Source organism: Schistocerca piceifrons, chromosome 7 (genome assembly GCF_021461385.2).
Source record: "Schistocerca piceifrons isolate TAMUIC-IGC-003096 chromosome 7, iqSchPice1.1, whole genome shotgun sequence".
In the NCBI taxonomy this organism is placed as follows: Eukaryota; Metazoa; Arthropoda; class Insecta; order Orthoptera; family Acrididae; genus Schistocerca; species Schistocerca piceifrons.
In genome coordinates this window covers 534,867,720-534,893,973 of record NC_060144.1, presented here as the reverse complement: position 1 = coordinate 534,893,973, position 26,254 = coordinate 534,867,720, and the positions used below count along the sequence as shown (strand labels likewise).

Below are 26,254 nucleotides of genomic sequence, written 5' to 3'. Positions count from 1 at the left end.
ACCAGGGCACTCCTGAGCTCACACTGTCCTTAATGTTGCCTATCTTGCGCGGACTACTCAGTTTGTATATTTTGCTTATTTTTTTCGTAGTTCAACACAATTTCTTCCTGTTTTCTCGTTTGATCTGTGTTCAGTTTTTCAAGGCCTATCCACTGTGCTAACTTATAACTAAATCTGAGAGGGGTGCAATGGCGAGATTCCCTTGTGAGTACCAAGGAGAGTCTCTCTCATTATGAAATGTTCTACTAGGTACATATCTAACCACTCCATGGTCAATTATTCTTTTAAACTTGAGCCATAGTTCCCCTACATGCTCATGCCCTGTGCTGAAAGTTTCAAGTTCCTCACTGAGATATGACACTACTGATTTCTTATCTATTTTATTGAACACACATATATCTTTGCTTTTTTTAGTAGTCCTTTGTACTTAGGTAATCATTGTTGCCACAACTGTGTCATGGTCACTGACACTGGTTTCTATGTGGGCATCCTCAAAGAGGTCAGGTCTATTTGTTACCAATATTTCTAATATATTTCGAACATGAGTAGAGTTCTGAACTATCTGTTCTAGGCAGGTTTCAGTAATGTTTCACAGGATGTTTTATCACACAGATCACTAACAAAACTGTAATTTTCCCAATTGATTAGCAGATTATTAAGGTCTCCACCAATGATTACATTATGGCTGAGGAACTTACGTGCAAATGAACTGAGGTTCTCTCCAAAGTTTTCAGTTACATCAGGAGATGAGTCAGGTGGATGATAGAAGGCTCAAATTATCATTTTATGCCCACACCTGATACTGAGTCTTGCCCAAACAGTTTCAGATGCAGCTTCAATTTCTATCTCAGTGGATTTGAGTTTCTTGTCTGCTGCAACAAATGGCATTTGCCTTTCCTTTTGATATACACTTAGATATTCCACAAAAATCTCACTACTATCAATTTCAGGTTTCGAGCAGATTTCTGTACGTAGTGTTATGAGAGCTTCACTGCTTTTCATAAGCAATTTGAACTCTGCCACTTTTTAGTGAATGCTCCGGCAGTTAACCATTAGGATTTTAATGCTCTCATCTGTGGGAGGCCTTTCTTTCAACCTTACACTGATACTTCTGAGTTTTGTACAGCTGTTGTTATCTGGATTGGATGGAGAGTCACTTAATCTAAAAAAAATCTTGTGTACACCCCACACAGTCAGCTACCAGAGTAGCAGCATCTGATGTGTAGGCCTAGTGCACACCTTAGACCTGCTGACATGTTTAGAGGGACCCTGCAGTTCTCTAAGGCACAAGTCCAGGGAGTTGCAGCCTAGCTTGCCACAGTATCTTTGAAGTTGATGGTTCAGTCCTTCCATTCAGCTCAGAACCAAAGTGCCATGATCAATTTTGGGGACAATGCTGCAAATTTCGAGCTTTATTGGAATTCCTTGCGCAAAGCTGGTCTTCTCAACTTTCTCTGCCAGTCACTTGATTGACCCAAGTATGACCTCGGACACCAGATAACAGCTATCATTTGTTTGAACATGTACCACACTCTGCAATTGTTTGCACTCAGTTTCCTCAATGGCTGCCAGAATAGCCTCTTCAACATGTTGAATGATGCCCTTAGATGTACCAGAATGAGTGCATGTGGTGTTCTTTCCTGCCTACTGTTGCCATTTCCCTAAGGGTTACCACAATTCGTCTTATGTATGGACTGCTGATGATAATATATCTCTACCTTTTTGCATTTGCTTCCTTTTGGCACTGTACAAAACTGGTGAAATAAGTTCCACTGGCTCATGCTCAGTTTCACTTTCAGTGAAAGACAGCACCTCAGACTTGTTGGCTGGGGGGATCGATACAACACCCTGAGTCCTCCCTCACCATCCACCCTGTATTGGATGCCTAGCTCTACCATTGAAATGCCACTCGCAGTCAAGTGGATGAGTAATACTTCTTGCAGAGGACCCAGGATCCACAGAAGTGGATATTACTTCCAGTACTTTTGGTACTGGTACCACAGATACACAACTCTCAAGAGGTCTTCCAGCACAATGACTCACAGCAGCTGTTAATTGTTTGACTGTAATCATGGACATTACCAGCTGCTAATGAATGTCAACCAATTCATTCTTTGAGAGCAGCACTCAAAGTGGGGCTGCATTTTAGCTGGTGAGATGTGTTACAGGACAGTGAACAAATAAACACTGTAAAAACAGTTGTTCTGGTCTTAAGAAGGACAAAAAAGTCTGTAATGTCCATTTGCTTAGGAGACGACAGCTTTGATTTTGCTGCTATATTCTACCATTTCCTAATCCACAAAATGTCTATTGTGGTAGACCTAGAACTTTGTTCGGTGTATTAAAGGGCCATATCAAATGCATTTGTAGCAATGATACCCAAGCCATAGGTTCATTGTCTTCCTCATTCTCATTGGTTGTTCAAGTTACAGTGTCAGAGTTGGTAGTCAGTTAATTCTGCTTCTGTTGTGCAGTCAGCATCAGCTATGCTGATAGTCACTTACGACACTGGGCTCAATGTCTGCTTGTTAAGATAGCAACACATGTTTACATTTAGTTGGTGGCATAATTTAGTTTTACACACTTTAATATGAAAGAAGTATATTATCACTGATTTATTAAAAAATGTGTGGACAGTAACACTTATTAATGGAGATAGAAAAAAGTTAATTCATACTAAAAGTGTTGGAACTATCGCACATATCAGCTGTCAACTGTCTATAGATCCATATTGCAGACAATGAGCCATCACCAAGTCCAGTACTGACTGTAGCAGTGGCCTGTGTAGATGAACAAACACTGGAAATGGGATAGTCAGACTAAGTGGGTAGTTGGACCATCCGAGATTAGATTAGCGAGGTTCTACTGTACCACCAAGAATATAACCATGAAATGAAATGCTATAAGACTAGTCTTGTGGTGGGCTTCTGAGACTGTATAATTAAAGAGTCTATTGAAATGGCATCAGGAAACCTAATATATAGGGATGGAGGTTTCAGCCTGCTACGTAGCCAATGTGTTAAATAAGGCTTGGGGTCTGACACTCGGTTAAAGATCTTGCTGGCCATCACATCCACCAGAGCTGGGAAACACACAGAATTTATTTTACAGAATGTAAATGTTGTGTCTGAAAACCAAGGGCATCACATGTCATAGTTTATATTGGGAATCGTACTTGGCTATAAAGAGCAGCATGAGACCAACAATAGTTAAGTCTGGTTGGGATCCAGGCAGTAAGTATACATGTCAGCAAAATTGCAGGCTTGTTCAGTTGTCAGAAAATTGTGCAGAAAATGTTAACAACTTACAAAATAACTGGTAGCACACCATTAAGTCTGTTTCACAATGCAATGAATGTGATGTGGTTATAAAATACTGTCCAATGAACAGTGTGTGTCCTCTTGGATGTTAGTCATGTGGTACTGTTGGTATGGTGCTCCTTGGTGAATATGGTCCTCAAGAACCCACTGATTGTAATTGTAGGAGTCATGGGATCCCAGGCAGTATGAGTAGCAAAATCTTTAGATGATAAACAATAGTCACAGTAGGCCACAGTCATGTTGCTTTGGTGAATTTTGTCTTATGTGTGTTAGTTGTGATCTATGGCTTACTTGCCTAGTATTTCATCTCCATTGCTGTGAACATCAACAGAGGCTGTAAAGAAACAGGTGGCAGCTTAAAACTAGAACAAGATCAGCAAGCCCAACTGTTTATACATATCTGTGCAGTGGTTGGATTGAGACATCAACAGACTGCTGCCCCAGATTGTGAATCCATGTATGTTTTGGAGCTTTTAGTTGGGAAAAGTTGGCACAAGGGACCCTAGTGATTGTCATCTGGGAAATAAGGCTACATCAGCAGTTCCAGATTACCCACTGGGGCGAGGCAACCACCAAATTCATTTCTCTAATATTGTGGATTTGTCAAGACCCAGTCATTACTATGTGGGAATTTACAGAGGCCATCAAAATTCTAAATCACAAACATAACTTGAATAGATAAGGAAGATTGGATTTAGACCAGTTGTACTCCTTACTGCTAAACTCTTCCCCATTACAATTTCCACAGCCCAGCTCGGCATGGATTCACAATCCCAGGTAATACGTTTCACAAACTGACAGTTACATGGATAAATATAAACATTTTGGTTTGCAGAACTTATTTAAGTTTGAAACAGCTGTCCAAGCCTTTATTGCTTCTGATATGCCTCCAACTTCAGGAGGTGAAACATTACTTGGATGTATGCTTTAAATCACAGCCTAATGTGCATAAAATAAAATTCACCAGAGACATAAACACCAGCCTTGAAATCCTTCCTTGTATCATGCTGTTGCTTTTAAATTCAGGCACATGCTGGTAAACATTACTCTTTCTTATAGAGATATAACACCATCTTTCAGGAAACAGTCAACATCCAAATGAATGAGAAATCCTCAGCATAAAAGATCAGCAATGTAGTTATTGTACCCGTCTAAAAATAAACAATAAAATCCACAATTCCACAATTAATGAGCGTAGTTTTCATGCAGGACTGTATGTGCATGCACAAAGGTATGCACAAACATCTGACATAAGTTTGGAGACTGCATTGACTATCCTTATCAAGAGCTCACTTAAAACAACAAAGCAGGATTCTCATGTTGTTTCCAATACTGATTTATGATAGGCTTTGCAATTTGGTAAACCATAATTCACATACTTTTATGTAAGATTCTAATGCTTGCACTTGTAACCTCTGGAACTACTGTTAAAACCGTCTATAATTTGAGACAGTTAGTGTGCTTTTCTGCTTGGTTACTTTCTCTGTGAGGCTGCTGTCATCATTATTGCTAACAATTATAACTTTTATTATTTCATGGCATTATAATAAAACTGTATTTTTTCCTTTGTGTATCTGTATATTAAAACAGTTACCTTGGTCTACATTCTGTTACAGTATGAGTGCTAAGGAGTGTGATTCATTCAAGGTTCTGAAGGAGTGTGCACGGAATATAGACAAAAAAATAGTACACTTAGAGAGAGAGCTGCTTAGCCCTAGCCTCTTTGGAGATCCCCTGAAGGCTACAGCATCAGAGGAATTTGTAGACCAGCGCATTGAGGAGGTTATTGATATCAAGGTATCATTGTAACAATTACAAATATAGTGTTGCTTATGCCATTCTTTCACAACTGTGTATGCAGTTAAAAATAATGAACAGTAAGCTGATAGAAATCATGGATATTTTGTTTTAGGAGGCTGGGATGAAAATAATACATGACAGATACATACATCCCAGGTTTCAATGCTAGTGATGTGTCAGGTAATGAGTCATTTTAGAAGTTGCTTTATTCCTCACATTGTGAATGTGGTTGTTATTCTTGAGTGACCATAAACATGAGCAAGACTTGGATGCACTTAAGAAGTACTGAAGATTTAAGAGAAACAGTCAACTACAGCTGACAATTTTCCAAGACTATGTAGGCATATCACCACAGTTTCCTATCAGTGCTGGTGGTATACGTAACATGTTGGCTGTCACAAGGCCGGTGGTGACCTCAACAGAGTCTTAGGCCTTTGGGTGCCTGTAGCAAAGCCTCATGCCTGAGGTCATGGCCCTGGCCTGGCTTGGCCTGGTGATGAAACATCCAACAATATGAATGTGACAGTCAGTATTAACACTTGCCTTGGTATGGCTCATATAAATGAAATGAACTGGTATGCTAGTAATGAGATTTGCAACAACTATATCTCAAGGAAAGGGTTGAAAATACAATAAATTATTTCCTATATTGTCTGCAGCACCGCAGTCTCTGTGATTCGTGAACATGGGAACCCGAATCCATGTGGTAAATCTTTTTTATGTACTTTGGAGTCTAGCACTGGCTATCCTCTCCCTGGGAGCTTACAATTCTTGGGGGAATGTGTGTGGGGAGCACACAGGAAAGGAAGGAAAATGCCCTTCATCTTTGACTTGATACATAGGATAGCTTCCAAACTGTCAACCTGTGCCTGCTTGTCTACTTTTGGGGTGCAGGGACACCAAGCAATGGTTTCCTTGCAGGGTAGTAGCTGCAGTGGTGAAAAACTGTGTTGAAATCCCCATTACAGTCACCTTTCATAAGAACAACATGATCCAGAATGTCATAAAGACCTCATGTAATGTGTAGTAACCAAGTAGCACACAAAACTGATCCAAGAAATAAGAATATGGCTTTTATTCATAAACCTCTGAACAATAATGGAAATAAGCCTCTCATGACTTCACATGTAACAAGACAAAAGAATTATACAGAGGTGCAACATGAGTGATACACAGAACAACTGATGCAAACGGTACAAACTAAAAGAACGTAGTGAGAGTGAGTCAGCATTGTTCTGAATGTATATAAATGTGAGTTGCCAGTAGATGGTGTGGCAGAGACCGTGCCGTGTGCACACTTCCTACAGGCAGCCTCTAGTGCCCAGCCTGCACCGATACAGTTGGCAATTTATTTAAGTACACACGTGCAGCGACACTACAGTTGGCGCACTCATGTGATCACATGCAATAGTAGCAGGATAAGCTTACCTCCCCTTTGTGTGAAGTGGGCACCTAGGTGGCAGAGGAGATGCCATTGACTTGATGAGAGACACATGCGTCGAATGCAGAGCAGCAGTAGCTGATGGCAGAAGTGGGATGACGTGCCAGGTGGGGCCCGGTGCATAGGGTTGGAATATGCGGAGATGCGAGCATGTCCGAGGATGGTAGGCCTGTGCGGCACGCAACAGCAGCACCGAGCTAGAGAGTGCCAGTGCCATCTTTGCATTGTCATCAGGAGGCATGTCCCAGTGCAGAGAAGATGGGGCTGGACTCACCAGTGATTATGGCTGAGGTGATGATGACGAGGGAGCTGGTGGAGGCAGCTCGACTGGAACAGCAGGCTATGACAATGGACCCAAGACCAGAGATTGACCAGCATCCAGTGCTGAGAAGCTGGAACCCCATGGTGCCGCACATGGAGGTGGATAGGGGTACCTGCACAAGAGGCAATGATGGGCTCAAGGCAGAGAGTGACACAATTAGCTGTGGTAATGAGTGCCCCGCCAGCGAATCAGTAGCATCTGGTGGCAAGCTGAGGCACAACTGGTCAAAGCAATGCATCACCAGCACGTTGGTCATGCGGATGTCACGAAGGTAGTATCCCTGGTGGCAGTCAGCTATGGCTGGTATCAACTTGGGCTGGTGATCACAGCACGAAATGGCCAGACGAACCCGACCTTGGCAGCTGCAGTGCTGGTCGCAGAAGGTGGAGGAGCGTCTGAGGCTGCCAATCATAAAGCAACTCTGCTGGGTCGTTCCTCCCCCCCCCCCCCCCCCCCCCTCCCGCACCATGCCTCCAGTGGTGGGAAGCGATAGATACTAGATGCTCATAAAACAGGGAAGGGCATTGTCTGGCGAAGAATTGACAACAACCATTTTCATTTTGGACTTGAATGTATGCACTAGTCATTCTGCCTCCTCATTTGATTGGGGTTGGTATGGCGGAGCCATAACATGGTGAGTACCATGAAGGAAACAAAACAGTTGAAAGGTGTGAGAAATGAATTGGGGCCCATTATGGGAAACTAAGGTACAAGGCAACCCGTCAGTAGAAGAAAGCCTCAAAAGCATATGGGTTGTGACCTCAGCCAATGTCGACACACACCAGAGAATGTAAAGGAACTGGGAAAATGCATCCACAACCAAGAGCCTATAGGAATGGAAGAAGGGATGTGCGAAGTGTACATGAATGCACTCCTGTAGCTGGCACAATGTGGGCCAGGGGGACAGAGATGCCCTGGGGTTGTCTTGTCAGGCACACTGTTCACAAGCCACAACAAAACAGACAATTTTGCTTTCAATCTCTGACCAAGAAACATGTCTCCTAGCTAACAGATTAGTGCACAAAACTCCCCCTGGCCCTGGTGGAGAAGGGCTAGAACCTCTCATCATAATGCGGCAGAATGACTGCTCTGGGAGAGGTGTTTCCCATGGACAACAGCAAAACACCGCCAAAAACAGAGGGGCAGTACTGCAAGGAAAAATAGTTGCACAGGGGGTCCAAAGACTGGTAGTTCAGCCCTGTTGAACAAACCGAACCACCTGGCAGAGAATGGTGTTGATGGGAACAGCAATTGATATGCACGAGCTTGTAATTGGGAAACCCTTGACCACAGCCTATGTTTCAATATCAAGATGGAAGCAAAGCAATTACTCAAGATGAAGGTCAGGATCAGAAGCCACAGGAAGGCGGGATAAGGCATTCACATTGGCATGTTTAGACTTGGTCGAAAATGGATTTAGTAATTGAGACAAGAACATTGCCCATAATTATGGGTGGTGTGCTGCCTTGTCAGGCAAGGAAGTGTGATGGTTAAACAAGAAAACCAAGGGGTTATGATATGCAGTAAGGTGAAACTTGAAGCCATACAAAAAACATAAAATGTCTGGAGAGCATAGACCATGGCAACAGCCTCTTTTTCCATCTGAGAGTAATGCCGCTGGGCTGGAGTGAGAGATTTGGAGGTGAAAGGAACAGGTTGTTCAGGGCTTGTTGGCATATGGGTGCACTGGGACTGTGCCGAGACCTTACTGTTAGGCATCAGTCACCAAGACCGTGTTTTGGTCCGGCGAGTACCTGCAGTAAAACAAAAATTATTAGAAAGCAAAATGGACTTGGCAGTAATTCCAGGTGGAATGACGTCAATTCTGCAACAACTTGATGTCTGTTTGAGAAAACCATTTAAGGACAAACTTAAATGCATGCACACGGACTGGCTTTCGAAAAATGACAGACAAGTGACACCAGCAGGATGTATAAAACATGCAGGTTTTGTTGTAAGTGTGCCATTGGAGTGGTGATGCGTGAAATGTGTTCCAAATCAGACGCTTAAAAAATGTTCAATATCAAATGCAGTAGGTGGTATGGAGTATTATGCTCTTTACAAAGAACTGAGCAGCAAGCACTCAAGTGAAAGTGATTCAGAATTATCTAATTGATATTTTAAATGTTTCATAAAGTTTTTATTATAAATCTAATAAAATTTTATTTTATATTTCCACTTTTAATTTCTAAGTAATTTTCATTCTTATTTTGTAACTTTTGCTTTTCATACATTTGAAGTCCTCATGAAAATTGTGCTATGAAAAGCCGATTGGTAAGCCCGAGTTAACAGTTTTTGTCAATATGGCCAACGCTATGTCTTGGATGTTTTCCTACCAGTGACAAGAGATGGTTCCTGTGAATCCTGAATCAGTATGCTCTTTGTCGTAAGAATAATATGAATGTAAAAAGTGCACCATGCATTCTTTCAAGTTAGCTCTTACCTCATTTAAATCCTGTTCGCCTAACAGACTCGAGTGAGGCAACAGCAAGGAATGTGCATCTCATTTACTGTGTACATTCATATTCTTATGCTGAATAGTAAGACAGACAGAAATGAAGCATAGCTTGTTGCATTGTATCTATAGTTTTCACCCAGCAACCACAGTGCACTGTTCATTCTGATCATGTTATTATCACACAATACTTTGGGGCATGGCAAACTTTGCTCAAATGTCTGCATCTGACAACTACCTCTCAGTCTTCAGTGTACTTAAGACAGGTAGGGGATAAGAACCTGGCCTTCACTGCTAAAGATAAAGCAGGAGATAGGCCTCAGCTCCTGGGTAAGGTAATGAAGAAACTTCAGTCAGTCCACAAAAGAGACTGCTTAACAAAACACTTCTGTGTCCTACAGAATATTGCTGGAGTGTGTGGTGTCCATAACAGATAGAACTACCAGGGGATACTGAACATCCATCAAGAAGGGCAGGTTTGTTTTACTCATAGGAAAGTATCACAGAAATAATGAATAATCTGAACTAGCAGATGTTTAAAGATGTACATTAGTTATCACGCAAAACCATACTTACGAAGTTTCAAGGACCAGTATTACCACAAGTGAACAATCTAGAAATATTCTTCGGCCCCAAACACAGCAGTTCCTCAAAGGCAAGCTTACACCAATTACAGTGCACACACAGGCATTTAAGCAGTCATTTTTCCTGTGTGCCATACACAACTGGAGCAATAAGGGACTCTTAACATGTCCCACAATGTTAAGTATCCTCTGCCATACATTTCACAATGGTGTACAAGAAAACTTGAAACTACTCCTAATGTAATGATTTTCTTTTGTGTCTATATGATAATCTATTGTAACCATAATCTTTGAACAGTATACCTCTCAGTGCTAGTCAGTTTCATTCTGTTGTCTGTGTTAGTATTTGTTCATTACAATGTGAAAGTTCAAGGATGTCCAATTAAGGTAGTTGTCATTCCTTGTTGATATACCATGATATAGTTTTTATTTGGAACTCTGTACTTCTGTTTAAAGCTGTGAGGATAAGTACTGTATAGTTAGTGAAAATTGGAATGGATTTGCTTAATTTCTAATTCTTGGATGTACCTCAAAATTTTCCCAGTTTTCAGTAGCTGATGTTATAACTAATTTACAAGTCCTTTCTTTTAAGGAAAACCTCAAAAAACTGATTGAAGAAACAAAACATAGCCTAGAAGTTCAGAAAAAATTCAATGAACAGTTGTCTGCAACAAAGAATTCACTGATCCAGCAAGTAGAGGAGACAGAAAGCCACTTACAGAAATATGGCTATAAACCTTCACAAAAGAACTACAGAGATTTGTATCCTTTTGACCCTCCAAAGATATGTGACTTGAGTATTTATATGTGTGGTTCTGAAATATCAACATATAAGTACAACACCAAGTGAATATGGGTAGCTAGTATAAAACTTGTTGTTGGTTAGCATGATTACCTTAATGTTTAGATTATCCTGTAGTTTATTCTTGTTTTATTCATTCTCTTACAGTTATTTTATACATTAACCATTTTCATACTGGTCAGCTTCTAAAAAAACTTCATGTGAAAATATTGTGACAGCATTTTACTGGCAATGCTAGGAATTGTCCTCAAATGCTACTCAAAAGTGACATAGTATTTCATCTGGATACCATATTAAAGCCAAAATAGTGTAACATCTTACTGATTTAAGTTTTGGTTGTTATTAAGAATAACTTGGTTTTATTAAAATTCATTGTAACTTTGTCATGATAATTTGTGATTAATTTATATGCGAACAGTGCATATTTTAAAGCATTTTTCATTACTTAATTGAACAGAATATGGAAATTAACCACCAACAGAATATTTTGTCATGCAGAATAGTCCAAAGTGCCTGTAGTGCAGAATAGTCCAAAGTGCCTGTAGTTTTTCCATGCCTGCAAATATCTACTGGTTTGAAGTTACAGGTGTTGTAAAGCAAAGTATGAAATGTTTTTTTGTGTGAAAAGGAATTTCCTTGATATCCATTTGAGAAGGGGTGGCAAAGGTAAATATTCGCAAGAATAAGATGAGAAGTTGTGCAGCATGCCCTTAATCTAACATGGCCTGTGCTACATCATTTGAAGAAGAGGAGGGAAAAATATTAAATTTCTGCTCATTTATATCACGAAAGATACAATATTTCATTTATTCTTCCAACTTGATGATGATAGACAGCACCCATGCCTTAATTCTTTTGCTTAAGCGAGCACCCATGCCTTAATTCTTTTGCTTAAGGGAGCACCCATGCCTTAATTCTTTTGCTTAAGCCAGCATCCATGCCTTAATTCTTTTGCTTAAGCCAGCACCCATGCATTAATTCTTTTGCTTAAGCCAGCACCCATGCATTAATTCTTTTGCTTAAGCCAGCACCCATGCATTAATTCTTTCGCTTAAGCCAGCACCCATGCATTAATTCTTTCGCTTAAGCCAGTACCCATGCCTTAATTCTTTTGCTAAATATATTCATTTTCTTTGCATTTCCATGGTCTTACAGTGTGCCTTCAGTGTGGCACTACACACAGAGGTGACAAGTCATGCGACAGCAGTATGCACACATAAAGATGCAGTAGTGTCGTGTACACAAAAGGCATTGCATTGGCAGAGCTGTCATTTGTACTCAGGTGATTCATATGAAAAAAGATTTCTGATGCGATTATGGCCGCATAATGGGAATTAACGGATTAAACGCAGAATGGTTAGAAACATTGCTCGTGTGTGTGTGTGTGTGTGTGTGTGTGTGTGTGTGTGTGTGTGTGTGTGTTGGCTGAAAGCTTACTTGTTTAGCAGTCTTTGTTGTGCATGTCTCCAACTCAGCAGCACCTCCACTATATGGTGAGTAGCAGTTTATCCTTTTTATAATATGATCATTATTCTGTCCTGGATTTTCCCTTGTTTGAATGGTAGTTGGAGCTAGACTCAAGGATGGTTCCATTTTGGAAATCATAAGAGAATTCAATATTCCGAGATCCACCGTGTTGAGAGTGTGCCAAAAATTTCAAATTTCCGTCATTCCCTCTCAACATGGACCATGCCGTGACTGAAAGCCTTCACTTAATGACCAAAAGCAGCGTTAAAAGACTAGTAACACTGAGTGAAATAACCGCAGGAAACAATATGGGTGTATGATGAACTTATCCGTTAGTATAGTGAGGCAAAATGTAGCATTAATGTGGCAGTAAATGACCAGTGCGAGTTCCATTGCTGTCAGCATGAGGCCACCTGCAATGCCTCTCCTGGGCTTGTGACCATATCAGTTGGACCCTAGACGATTACAAAAACATGGCCTGGTCAGATGAGTCCTGATTTCAAATGGTAAGAGCTGGTGGTGCAGTTTGAGTGTGGCGTAAACCCCATGAAGCCATGGACCCAGGTTGTCAACAAGGCACTGTGCAGGCTGACGATGGCTCCTTACTGGTGGGGGTTGTATTTATATAGAATGAACTGGGTCCTCTGGTCCAGTTGAACCAATCATTGACTGTAAATGGTTATGTTTGGCTACTTGGAGACCATTTGCAGCCATTCATGGACTTGATATTCCCAAACAACAAGGGAATTTTTATGGACAACAATGCACCATGTTTCTGGGTACAATTGTTCACAATTGTTTTGAAGATCATTCTCGATAGTTCAAGCAAATGATTTGGCCACCCACCAAACATTTATGGGACATTATCAAGACATCAGTTCGTGTACAAAATCCTGCACCAACAACACTTTCACAATTATGGGTGGCTGTAGAGGCAGCATGACTCAGTATTTCTCCAGGGGCTTCCAATGAGTGGTTGAGTCTATGCCAAGTCAAGTTGCTGCACTATGCCAGGCAAAAGATTGTCCGACACAATATTAGAAGCTATGCCATGACTTGTCATCTCGGGGTATACAGTCCCTGCTGGTTACATGCCCGTAGGTACAGCTGCTGCCTCTGTTGCTGCTACAACGGAAGCCAAGGTGCAAGTTAGTAGCCAGAGACATCCAGTGAAGACATCCTGTAAAGAAAATCAGAATACAGAAAAGTGTCAACAGTTGCTCTTATTGTGAGCTAACAACGTTAAGTTTTCTCCAAAATGAGTTTAACTTATGTTGTTGTTGTTGTTGTGGTCTTCAGTCCTGAGACTGGTTTGATGCAGCTCCCCATGCCACTCTATCCTGTGCAAGCTTCTTCATCTCCCAGTACCTACTACAACCTACACCCTTCTGAATCTGTTTAGTGTATTCATCTCTTGGCCTCCCTCTACGATTTTTACCCTCCACACTGCCCTCCAATACTAAATTGCTGATCCCTTGGTGCCTCAGAACATGTCCTACCAACTGATCCCTTCTTCTAGTCAAGTTGTGCCACAAACTTCTCTTCTCCCCAATCCTATTCAATACCTCCTCATTAGTTATGTGATCTACCCACCTTATCTTCATCATTCTTCTGTAGCACCACATTTCGAAAGCTTCTATTCTCTTCTTGTCCATACTAGTTATCGTCCATGTTTCACTTCCATAGATGGCTATGCTCCATACAAATACTTTCAGAAACGACTTCCTGACACTTAAATCTATACTCGATGTTAACAAATTTCTCTTCTTCAGAAATGCTTTCCTTGCCATTGCCAGTCTACATTTGATATCCTCTCTACTTTGACCATCATCAGGTATTTTGCTCCCCAAATAGCAAAACTCCTTTACTACTTTAAGTGTCTCATTTCCTAATCTAATTCCCTCTCACATCTTGCTCACGAGATGGTAGAGTTTTGTCAGGACTGGCTCTCCCAAGGCCGTCAGTAGTTCTAATGGAATGTTGTCTACTCCCGGGGCCTTGTTTTGACTCTGGTCTTTCAGTGCTCTGTCAAACTCTTCACGCAGTATCGTATCTCCTATTTCATCTTCATCTACATCCTCTTCCATTTCCATAATATTGTCCTCAAGTACATTGCCCTTGTATAGACCCTCTGTATACTCCTTCCACCTTTCTGCTTTCCCTTCTTTGCTTAGAACTGGGTTTCCATCTGAGCTCTTGATATTCGTACAAGTGGTTCTCTTTTCTCCAAAAGTCTCTTTAATTTTCCCGTAGGCAGTATCTATCTTACCCCTAGTGAGATAACCCTCTACATCCTTACATTTGTCCTCTAGCCATCCCTGCTTAGCCATTTGCACTTCCTTTCGATCTCATTTTTGAGACGTTTGTATTCCTTTTTGCCTCCTTCATTTACTGCGTTGTTATATTTTCTCCTTTCATCAATTAAATTCAATATTTCTTCTGTTACCCAAGGATCTGTACTAGCCCTCGTCTTTTTACCTACTAGATTCTCTGCTGCCTTCACTACTTCATCTCTCAAAGCTACCCATTCTTCTTCTACTGTATTTATTTCCCCCATTCTTGTCAATTGTTCCCTTATGCTCTCCCTGAAACTCTGTACAACCTCTGGTTTAGTCAGTTTATCCAGGTCCCATCTCCTTAAATTCCCACCTTTTTGCAGTTTCTTCAGTTTTAATCTACAGTTCATAACCAATAGATTGTGGTTAGAGTCCACATATGCCCCTGGAAATGCCTTACAATTTAAAACCTGGTTCCTAAATCTCTGTCTTACCATTATATAATCTATCTGAAGCCTGTCAGTATCTCCAGGCTTCTTCCATGTATACTATCTTCTTTTATGATTCATGAATCAAGTGTTAGCTATGATTAAGTTGTGCTCTGTGCAAAATTTCACCAGGCAGCTTCCTCTTTCATTTCTTATCCCCAACCCATATTCACCTACTACGTTTCCTTCTCTCCCTTTTCCTACTACCGAATTCCAGTCACCCATGACTATTAAATTTTCGTCTCCCTTCACTATCTGAATAATTTCTTTTATTTCATCATACATTTCTTCAATTTCTTCGTCATCTGCAGAGCTAGTTGGCGTGGGCTTTGTGTCTATCTTGGCCACAATAATGCATTCACTATGCTGTTTGTAGTAGCTTACCCACACTCCTATATTTTTATTCATTATTAAACCTACTCCTGCATTACCCCTATTTGATTTTGTATTTATAACCATGTATTCGCCTGACCAAAAGTCTTGTTCCGCCTGCCAGTGAATGTTCCTCCTGCCAGTGAATTTCACTAATTCCTACTATATCTAACTTTAACCTATCCATTTCCCTTTTTAAATTTTCTAACCTACCTGCTCGATTAAGGGATCTGACATTCCACACTTCGATCCATAGAACTTATGTGTGAAGTATGAAATGTGCAGGCAGCACCAGCCGGCAGAGGTAGACGCAGGAAGAGGGAAGTAATCGATTTTGTGAGTGAGTTCCTAAACAGGAACAAATTGTATAATTACATGTGTGTGCTTTTATAACAATGATACAATCAATTATCGACAAAATTATTTAATTGGATGTATAAAAATTCCACTCACCAAGCGGTGGCAGAACACACACATGAAAGATGGTTGTAATTGGCAAGCTTTCGTAGCCAGTGACTCCTTCTTCAGGCAGAATGGTTGAAGGGGGAGGAAGTCTTTCCTGAAATCTACCCCTTTTCCTAAACCTCTCCAGTCCTTTTCCTTTACCCCTCTTCCTTCCCCTTCAATCCCCTCTGCCTGATGGAGGAGCCACTGGCTCTGAAGGCTTGCCAGTTACAACCGTCTTTTATGTGTGTGTTCTGCCGCCACTTGGTGGGTAGATTTTTTTATGTATCAAATTAAATAATATTTGTGTACTTTGATAGTTTAGTGTCTTGAGTTTCTGCATGTTCATTTAATATCTAAGAGGTACAGTTATTGCATTTTCGTTCGCATCGTAAAGTAAACCAATCTTGTGAAATGTTACAGGTCCCATATAAGGAGCGAATTATTTAGTCTCACTTGAGTGCTTCACTAGTTCGGTTTTTTAATCTCTGCATATTAATCTAATTTATTGCACACAGTTCTTGCATTGTTGTCAGGGTCTACAGTAGAGTTCTGCAGCACATGTCAATAGTCAATTTGTCTGGGTAGTGTAGTTTTCCACAGTCCTTCATATGGATACGTTGTGTGTGGATGTGAGCCGAGTTGGTGACACTTCGCTCTCAGCTTCAGGCTGTAATGGCTTTAGTTACACAGCTTGAAGATGCAGTGGATGGCATCACTGTTGTGGGCTGGCCTTGAGGATCCAATGGATGTTCAGCACATCCGCGCCCTCCAACCGATAGTCTCGGTGGCCAGCCTTTACTGCTCACACTGAGGTTGACCCCTCACCCATGGTCGAGTGGGAGGTCTCTTTGGGGTGTGACAGGCAGTGAAAGACTTCCAGGGGGCTGCACATAGGCCCTCCCTGGTTAGTCTGACAAGTTGGTTCCATTTGCTGTCTGTGGCTGAGACTGCTGCTCAGCCAGAAGGAGTCACTTGTCCTGTTTGAGGAAACCTCTTAGCCTGCTAGATCCGGGCAGTCACAGAGGGTGGGATTATTGGTAGTTGGGAGCTCCAATGTTAGGCGCTTTATGGGGCCTGTTAGGGACATGGCTGCCAAGAAGGGGAAGGAAGCCAGTGTGCACTCCATGTGCATACTGGGTGGAGTCATTCCAGACGTGGAATGGGTCCTTCCGGATGCCATGGTGAGCACATTGTGCAGCCAGCTGCAAGTGGTGACTCATGTCGGTACCAATGATGTGTGTTGCTTTGGATCGGAAGAGATTCTCTCTGGTTTTGAGTAGCTAACATAAGTGGTAAAGGCTACCAGTCTTCATTGCGAGTTGAGGCTACCAGTCTTGGTTGCGAGTTGAAAATAGAGCTCACCATTTGCAGCATAACTGACAGGACTGATTGTGGACCTTTGGTACAGAGCCGAGTGGAGGGTCTGAATCAGAGGCTCAGGCGGTTCTGTGGCGGTGTAGGCTGCAGATTCCTCGACTTGTGCCATAAGGTGGTTGGGTTTCAGGGTCCACTGAACAGGTCAGGAGTCTACTAATGCAGGAGGCAGCTACATTGGTATCAGGGGTTGTGTTGCATTGAATGGGCGGTTTTTTAGGTTAGAGGGTCTCTGGGAAAATCAAGAAGAGCTTTACTCACAAAGGGTGCAGGCCGAACACAGGAAGAACGTAGATACAGGAGCCATCGGTATTGTGTTGGGAAGGTACGAGAGCTTCAAGTGCTAGTAGAAGGCACTGATGCTCAAATCATTATAGGCACTGAAAGTTGGCTAAAGCCATAGGTAAGTTCAGCCAAAATTTTTGTGAAGAACCTAATGGTGTTCTAAAGGGATAGGCTTAACACAGTTGGCAGTGACATGGTTGTTGTTGTTAGAAGTAACTTAGCTTATCGAAAAATTGAAGTAGATAGTTCCTGTGAGTAAATATGAGCAGAGGTTATTCTTGCAACTGGAATAAAATAATAATTGGATCCTTTTACTGATCTCCCAATTCGGATGATGCAGTTGCTGAAAGGTTCAAAGAAAACTTGAATTTTATTTCAAACAAGTACAAAACTCGTACAGTTATAGTTCATTATGTCTTTAATTTACCCCCACTATATTGGCGAAAATGTGTGTTTAATTCCCGTGGTACACATAAAACATCACCAGAAATTGTGCTAAATTCATTCTCTGAAAATTATTTCAAGCAGTTAGTACATGAGCCCATGTGAATCGTAAATGGTTATGAAAACACACTTGACCTCTTAGCAACGAATAATCCTGATCTAAAACGAACATCAGAACAGGTACTGGGATTAGTGAACACAGGGTTGTCTTAGCGAGATTGAACATTGTAAGCTGCAATTCCTCCAAAAATAAATGAAAAATATACCTATTCACAAAAGCAGATAAAAATTCACTTGACGCCTTCCTGAAAGACAATCTCCACTCCTTACCAAATTAACAATGTAAGTGCAGAACAGATGTGGCATGAATTCAAAGAAATAGTATCGGCAGCAGTTGAAAGATTTACATGAAATAAATTAACAAACAACGGAGCTGACCCTCCTTGGTACACAAAACCAGTCAGAACTGTTGTAGAAACAATGGGGAAAAAAACATGTCAAATTTAAATGGAACTTTGTCTCGAAACCTGGCAGAAAATCCAAAAAGGCTCTGCTTGTATGCGAAGTATGCTAGCTGCAGGACACAATCAATGCCTTCTCTGCACGATAGTAATGGAAATACTTTTGACGACAGTGCTGCCAAAGCAGAGTTACTAAACACAGCCTTCTGAAATTCGTTCACCAAAGAAGATGAAGTAAATATTCCAGAATTCGAATCAAGAACAGCTGCCAACATGAATAACATATAAGTAGATGCCCTCGGAGTAGTGAAGAAACTTAAATCATTTAACAAAAGCAAGTCTTCTAGTCCAGACGGTATGCCAGTTAGGTTCCTTTCAGAGTATGCTAGTACAATAGCTCTATACTTAACAATCATATACAATCGTTCGCTCGACGAAAGATCCGTACCTAAAGGCTGGAAAGTTACACAGGTCACACCAATTTTCAAGAAAGGTAGTAGGATTAATCCACCAAATTGCCAGCCCATATCATTAACGTAGATATGCAGCAGGATTTTGGAACGTATATTGTGTTCTAACATTATGAATTACGTCAAAGAAAAGGGTCTATTGACACAGTCAACACTGATTTAGAAAACATTGTTCTTATGAAATACAACTAGCTCTTTACTGACATGAAGTGTTGAGTGCTATTGACAATGAATTTCAGATTGATTCCATATTTGAAGATTTACAGAAGGCTTTTGACACTGTACCACACAAGTGGTTTGTAGTGAAATTGCGTGCTTATGCGATATTGTGACTGGATTCATGATTTCTTGTCCGAGAGGTCACAGTTCATATTAATTGACAGAAAGTCGTCAAGTAAAACAGAAATGATTTCTGGCATTCCCCTACGTAGTGTTATAGGCCCTTTGCTGCTCCTCATCTATATAAACAGATCTAGGAGACAATGTGAGCAGCCATCTCATGTTATTCGCAGATGGTACTGTCGTCTATAGACTAGTTAAGTCATCAGAAGATCAAAATGAATTGCAAAATGATTTAAAAAAGATACCTGTATGGTGCAAAAATTGCCAATTGACCCTGAATAACAGAAAGTGTGACGTCATCCACATGAGTGCTAAAAGCAATCTTATAAACTTCAGTTACACAATAAATCAGTCATAACTATGGGCTGTAAGTGCAACTAAATACCTAGGAATTACAGTTACGAATAACTTAAATTGGATGGAACACATAAGAAATGTTGTGGAGAAGGCTAACCAAAGATTGTGTTTTATGGCAGGACATTTAGCAAATGTAACAGATCTACTAAAGAAACTACCTACACTACACTTGTCCACTCTCTTTTAGAATAGTGCTGTGTGGTGTGAGATCCTTACCAGATAGGACTGACGGAATGCATCTAGGAAGTTCAAAGAAGGGCAGCACGTTTTGTATTATTGCAAAATAGGGGAGAGAGTGTCACAGACATGATACAGAATTTGGGGTGGACATCATTAAAACAAAGGTGAAATCTTCTCACGAAATTTCAGTCACCAACTTTATCCTCTGAATGCTGAAATATTTTGTTGACACCCACCTACATAGGAAGAAACGATCACCAAAATAAAATAATGGAAATCAGAGCTCGCACTGATAGATACAGATGTTCATTTTCTTCTGGGCACAATACGAGATTGGAATAATAGAGTATTATTGTGGAGGTGCTTCAATGAACCCTCTGCCAGGCAGTTATATGTGATTCGCAGAGTATCGATGTAGATGTTTTATAAGAGTTGGCTTAAAAGTGCAACCAGCAACAATCAAATTGTCTCAGGGAAACAGTCAAAACCAATGCCAAAGGTAACTGGCTTCAAACATCTAAACATGATATAACAATGTGCCATGCAATTTCATACGAAAGTGTATGCTCCTGTAAAACTTTCAGTACTGTCCAAATTGTCCACCTTTTCTCTTTGGACACACAAGTATGATCAGCTCAACATACGGTAGACTTAAAATAACTTTGTGGCTGACATTTCTGCATGTTGAGTGTTAGCACGAAGTGACAGCCAGTTACAGTTCTTTGTCAAGTTCCATTTGCTCAATCTGTTGCCTTTTCTGTAGATTCATGCAGATTCTTGTTGTCAGTGTGGCTCTCAGCACATAGCTAACACTGTCCCCTCCCATCCTGTCTTGTCTCAACTCATTGCCTCCCCTCGCCCCTGCCCTCCGCTCGCCTCCACTGCCCTCCGCTCGCCTCCACTGCCCTCCGCTCGCCTCCACTGCCCTCCGCTCGCCTCCACTGCCCTCCGCTCGCCTCCACTGCCCTCCGCTCGCCTCCACTGCCCTCCGCTCGCCTCCACTGCCCTCCGCTCGCCTCCACTGCCCTCCGCTCGCCTCCACTGCCCTCCGCTCGCCTCCACTGCCCTCCGCTCGCCTCCACTGCCCTCTGCTCGCCTCCGCTCCGCTGCCCTCCGCTCGCCTCCGCTCCGCTGCCCTCCGCTCGCCTCCGCTCCGCTGCCCTCCGCTCGCCTCCGCTCCGCTGCCCTCCGCTCGCCTCCGCTCCGCTGCCCTCCGCTCGCCTCCGCTCCGCTGCCCTCCGCTCGCCTCCGCTCCGCTGCCCTCCGCTCGCCTCCGCTCCGCTGCCCTCCGCTCGCCTCCGCTCCGCTGCCCTCCGCTCGCCTCCGCTCCGCTCGCCTCCGCTCCGCTCGCCTCCGCTCCGCTCGCCTCCGCTCCGCTCGCCTCCGCTCCGCTCGCCTCCGCTCCGCTCGCCTCCGCTCCGCTCGCCTCCGCTCCGCTCGCCTCCGCTCCGCTCGCCTCCGCTCCGCTCGCCTCCGCTCCGCTCGCCTCCGCTCCGCTCGCCTCCGCTCCGCTCGCCTCCGCTCCGCTCGCCTCCGCTCCGCTCGCCTCCGCTCCGCTCGCCTCCGCTCCGCTCGCCTCCGCTCCGCTCGCCTCTGCTCCGCTCGCCTCCGCTCCGCTCGCCTCCGCTCCGCTCGCCTCCGCTCCGCTCGCCTCCGCTCCGCTCGCCTCCGCTCCGCTCGCCTCCGCTCCGCTCGCCTCCGCTCCGCTCGCCTCCGCTCCGCTCGCCTCCGCTCCGCTCGCCTCCGCTCCGCTCGCCTCCGCTCCGCTCGCCTCCGCTCCGCTCGCCTCCGCTCCGCTCGCCTCCGCTCCGCTCGCCTCCGCTCCGCTCGCCTCCGCTCCGCTGCCCCCCGCCCGCCTCCGCTCCGCTGCCCTCCAGTCCACTCCAGTCCCTTGATCACCAATCTGACGGTCATGAAGTTAACTGTATTCAAACTATATTAAAGCAAAATTTTTCTGACCAAAACAAATTGGGTTTCAGAGAAAAAATTATGATTTAGTACTGTGGTACATGTAGTACAAACTTACTTTCACTGATTCATTGAATCGCTCTTTTTTTCTTGTAATTGCATGAAAAGATAGTTTTTATCAGTTTGTGTGCAGTTTCCTGTTCATTTAATGTAACATGTTTCATCGTTCTTGACAAGTTAACACCTTAACATTTCTTCATACTACCTTATGAAGAAGGAGAAGAAGAATCCTGTGATGGAAGCAAGAATATCACTGATGATAGTTGTGTATCTCATGAGGATGAGGTAACGAAGGATTTTGAAGAACTGAATCTAAGCTACAAGGAATGCCTCACACCATTTGTATCTGTTGCACAATCAAGAAATAACAATGTAGTATCAAGTAACCAACATTTCATTCCTAGGAAACTGGTTGACAATGAATCTACAGTGTCTGAAAGTGCCCCTGATCAGACAATAAGTGCCAATGATATTAATGAAACTACTGGATATTCTGAAACATTCTATGCACTGGAGAGAAAGTTTAAAATGTATAAACTTCAGAAAGGACGTGAATCGCCATTTTAAAATGTTACAGTTTTTTTAGAATTAAAGTGTTTTTCAGTGTGTTGTTTACACTAATTTAAATCATTAGGCACTGCAGAGGCGACTCGGATCTATCACAGTATATCATTAGCTGTGACTATGTGACAATTTGACCTCTCCTCCCACTCTACAGGGCAGTTCAGATGGACGAGACTGTTGCCTGTAAATTAAAATTACTGGCAGAAAGCACCGACTGACTGTCTTCTTATCTGCATGCTCCTTCAGGTGTTTCCCCTCAAAAATAACTCTTCCACTGCAGCTATGAAACAGAATTAGTGGGCGTAGGAACTGACTATTCACTAGGAAAACACGTTGTGTAAACCACTACATACTTTCTGAAACTAACTCTTCAAAAAATACATGGTGCTCAAGTCTTTTACCACAATTATTTGTGAAATAATCCAAAGATTTTCCCCTCACTGTTGACATCCAGAGCCCACACTCACAATAACACTGTATTCTAATGGAGTAGTTTCAATTTGTCAGAAAAGTTCATTTAATAACTTGCCCAAAAGAGAATTCTTGAAATCATAAATTCAATAAAGGTTCTTATTGTGAAAAGAATCCACTCACCATGCAGTAATATACGTTGATATTACCATGCAGTAATACATGTTGATATTACACAAGAAACAGTTCATAAGGTTTATTGTTCCAGCTACTAGACAAAATTTAGAGTCCAAAATAGAGCGAGAAATTCTAAGTTCATACACAATACATTTTGGAAGGTAGTGCTCAGACTAATGCAGTGACAGAATCCTTATACCACTGCAACTCTCCTCTGGCCAGTGAGGGGCACAACTTTTCTCTGGCATAGCAGACGACAGACAGACATATGTCTTCAACTCACTTATGGTCGTTTTCAACCCAACCAAAATGTGATCCATCCAATTAACAAAATTGGTCATAATGTTTCCCATTTGGGTCTCCACTACAGCAATATAATTTTTAATATTTGGGGAAGTCCTGCAAAAAGTACAGCTGTGATCTTCTGGCAGAAGCACAATGATTCATTAAAAATGTGGCGTGGTCATCTGTGGTTGTGGAAAGAACCTGTAAGAAACATTATTTCAGCTGATTTATTAACTTCAGATAGTTCAAAAACTACATATCCCTTTGAGTTCCTGTAATGAAGAATATATCAAAATATCTATACCGAGAGCTTCAGGGTACTTAATCTGAAAAGGTTTTACCATATTTAGAAGAATGATTAATTTCTTTAATTGCCATAAACACATTTTAAAAAAGCACTGATATCTCCAAAAGTGAATGTTAAATTTTGAAGAAACTTTGCAAAATGTGTTTCTTTGTTATGTCCCATGCTTTGACCATATTCTATTTACTGTATGAGCTTTCTTGAACAATCGAACAAACACTGGCCGCCATGTCAACCTCAGCCCTTAGGTGTCACCAGATTGAGGATACGGAGGGTCACATGGTCAGCACAGCACTCTCCCGGCTGTGGTCAGTTTTCATGACTGGGACCACTGCGTTAATCAAATAAATCCTCAACTGGCCCTACAAGGGCTGAGTGCACCCAGCTTGCCAACAGCGCTTGGTAGACCTGGACAGTGACTCATCTAAATGCTAGCCAAACCCAACAGCACTTCACTTTGGTGATCTCACAGGAACCGGGGTTACCACTGCGGCAAGGCTGCTGGCACAAGCTTTCCTGAGCAGCTCCAAAATGATAAAATGGATGATCAACAGGCTGTAATGTTATCACTACACTTTCAGTGTGGTCGGCTGACAGAGTAGCTAGCTGTGTGTCTAAAACCTGGTGGTGGCTGGGAGGAAGTCTATCACTAGCTTCCCTATAGTACATTATAGTGGCTATACATATGTTGAAAATTTGTATGTTAAACCAAAAATATTGGCTCTATTTTTATGATGTCAGGCTGTTACCCATGTGAGTTATTGATTTGTTCCTATATAGGTAAATCTAAGATTATGAAATCTTTGCTTACCTAATCAAATAGTTTGCTTGTAGTTTCCTATTTAAGTTGTTGTTATGAAGTTTGTTGCTGTAGACATGTTATAGACATGTTATGTTACTAGCTTGATCCTAGCTTAGCTTTCGTTGCTTGGTAGGTACTTACTTGGCTCTTACCAGTTTATATTAGCAGTGTGGTATGTTCACCTTTGTACAGAAATACTTTTTGTGAGACAGATTGTGACAAATACTTATATTTCCAGTTTGGTATGTTCACCTTTGTACACCAATACTTTTTGTTAACTGGCTGCGATAAATATTTTAAAGATATGAAATTGCACAGAATCATAAAGGGATGTGTGGAAAGATTTGAAATTTTCTGTTCAGATGATACTTACAATATTATTTTATTTGTAGTTACTTTGTGTCTCAGTTACTAGTGTCTGCTTTTTGTACTACATGCACAATATAGCCTGGCCCCTTTCATGCAGATCTTACTGCAAGCACACAGTTGTCACCCAGCAATTGGGCTGCTGTGGGTTGAGAGGTGTGTGAGTGGGATTGTGAAGTCATGCTTCTTCCATGCAGGGCAAGAAGCACACTGGAATCAACATTGCATTGACAATGTCTATTGCAGTTTTACAGTGTGTTCCATTGACAAAAGATAGAAACAATCCATATGACCTGAAGTCATTCAGCTTCCACAGATTCCTCCAATCTCAAAAAATTGCCAAGTTATATTGGTCATGTAGTAGAAAGTGTGTGTGTGTGTGTGTGTGTGTGTGTGTGTGTGTGTGTGTGTGTGTGTGATATCCGTCAATCATCTGCTGGTGGACAGTAGCCATTTTAAACTTTTTGTTTGTTTCAATTCTGGTATCTTTTCTTGTACTGTAAAACACCTACAGTTGGTAGTCACATACCACAAATTTTAAAAATCTTGTTTTCTTCAGTTTCACTGTTTTTATCAGTAATAAACCTGCTTTCTTTGAGTGTTGTTGTTGTTGTTGTTGTTGTTGTTGTTGTTGTTGTGCTTTCTTTCTGTCCGGATTATAATTTGGAAGATCATGTCTGTTGTAAGACAAGATGAAAACTACTTTATCTGATAATAGAAGACTTTTTGAGAGTGTGTCAATTTGTTTGTGTTTCGTTACTCAACTACCTTAATCATACATCTTTAGCACTTAAGATGCTGATCTTGTAGGCAGTTGCCAGTACCTGTGGAGTGGCTAAAATCTGTTCCTAAAAATGAAACTCCAGATAGCAATATCAACAGTATATGGTACTTACCATACTTACCATAAAGATAACACTCTGAGTTGCAAATGGGCACAATTAAGAGACTTAAAACATAAGCTCTTAGCCACAGCCTTTGTTGAAAAAAGAGAAACACGCACCATTGATTCACACAAGTAAGCACACCTCACACTCACGTGACCGCCAACTCCAGCAGTTCGGGCTAAGCTGCTGGAGTTCGCACTCGTGTGTCCATCGGGTGTACTTGCTTGCATAAATGAACTGTGTGTGTTTCTCTTTTTCTGCTAAAGGCAATGGCCGAAAGGTTATGGGTAAGTGTCTTTCAATTGTGCCTGTCTGCAACTTAGTGTGAGGTAATACTTTATGTTAAGTAGCAATCTGTCTTATCTACATTGTTAAAATCTGTTTCTCTTTGTGTGTGGGTGTATGCATGCATATGCATGCATATGTACATGTTACTAGTGTTGAAACTGAATGCACAGATGTAACTTCATTTTAGCTGTAATTACTGCAGAAAAAAAATTGAAAAAAATTCTTGTATTAAAATACATAATCAATCATCTGATCTTTCTCTTTAGATTTATTTTCTAGCCAATTTAAATCACGAACACTTGAACAAATCATAAGAAGAAAGTACAATTTAGTGTCCTCAGAGGAGTACAGTATGATACAGCTTGAAACATGTAGAGACATTATGATCACTGCACTTGTCGTTGGTATGTAACTCAGGTAAACACATGCACAAATAAGAACTTAAAACTTCTTTATTATAACATTTTATAAGACATGAATTGGCATGTTGCTTAGGCAACTATAGATTTTACAAC

General features: G+C 41.7%; 1 protein-coding gene across 2 annotated transcripts in view; it reads left to right on the top strand.

The window, feature by feature from the left end:
* LOC124804827 overlaps window positions 1-25,987 on the top strand; it is a 56,253-nt gene extending 30,266 nt beyond the window's left edge. For both annotated transcript variants that reach the window (XM_047265171.1, XM_047265173.1), the window contains exons 2-4: window positions 4,937-5,117; window positions 10,515-10,684; window positions 21,856-25,987. In XM_047265171.1, the coding sequence (XP_047121127.1) occupies window positions 4,937-5,117; window positions 10,515-10,684; window positions 21,856-22,222 (718 nt within the window). In that variant the 3' untranslated portion in view covers window positions 22,223-25,987. The remainder of the gene's footprint in view (window positions 1-4,936; window positions 5,118-10,514; window positions 10,685-21,855) is intronic.
* The last annotated feature ends 267 nt before the right edge of the window (window positions 25,988-26,254 follow it).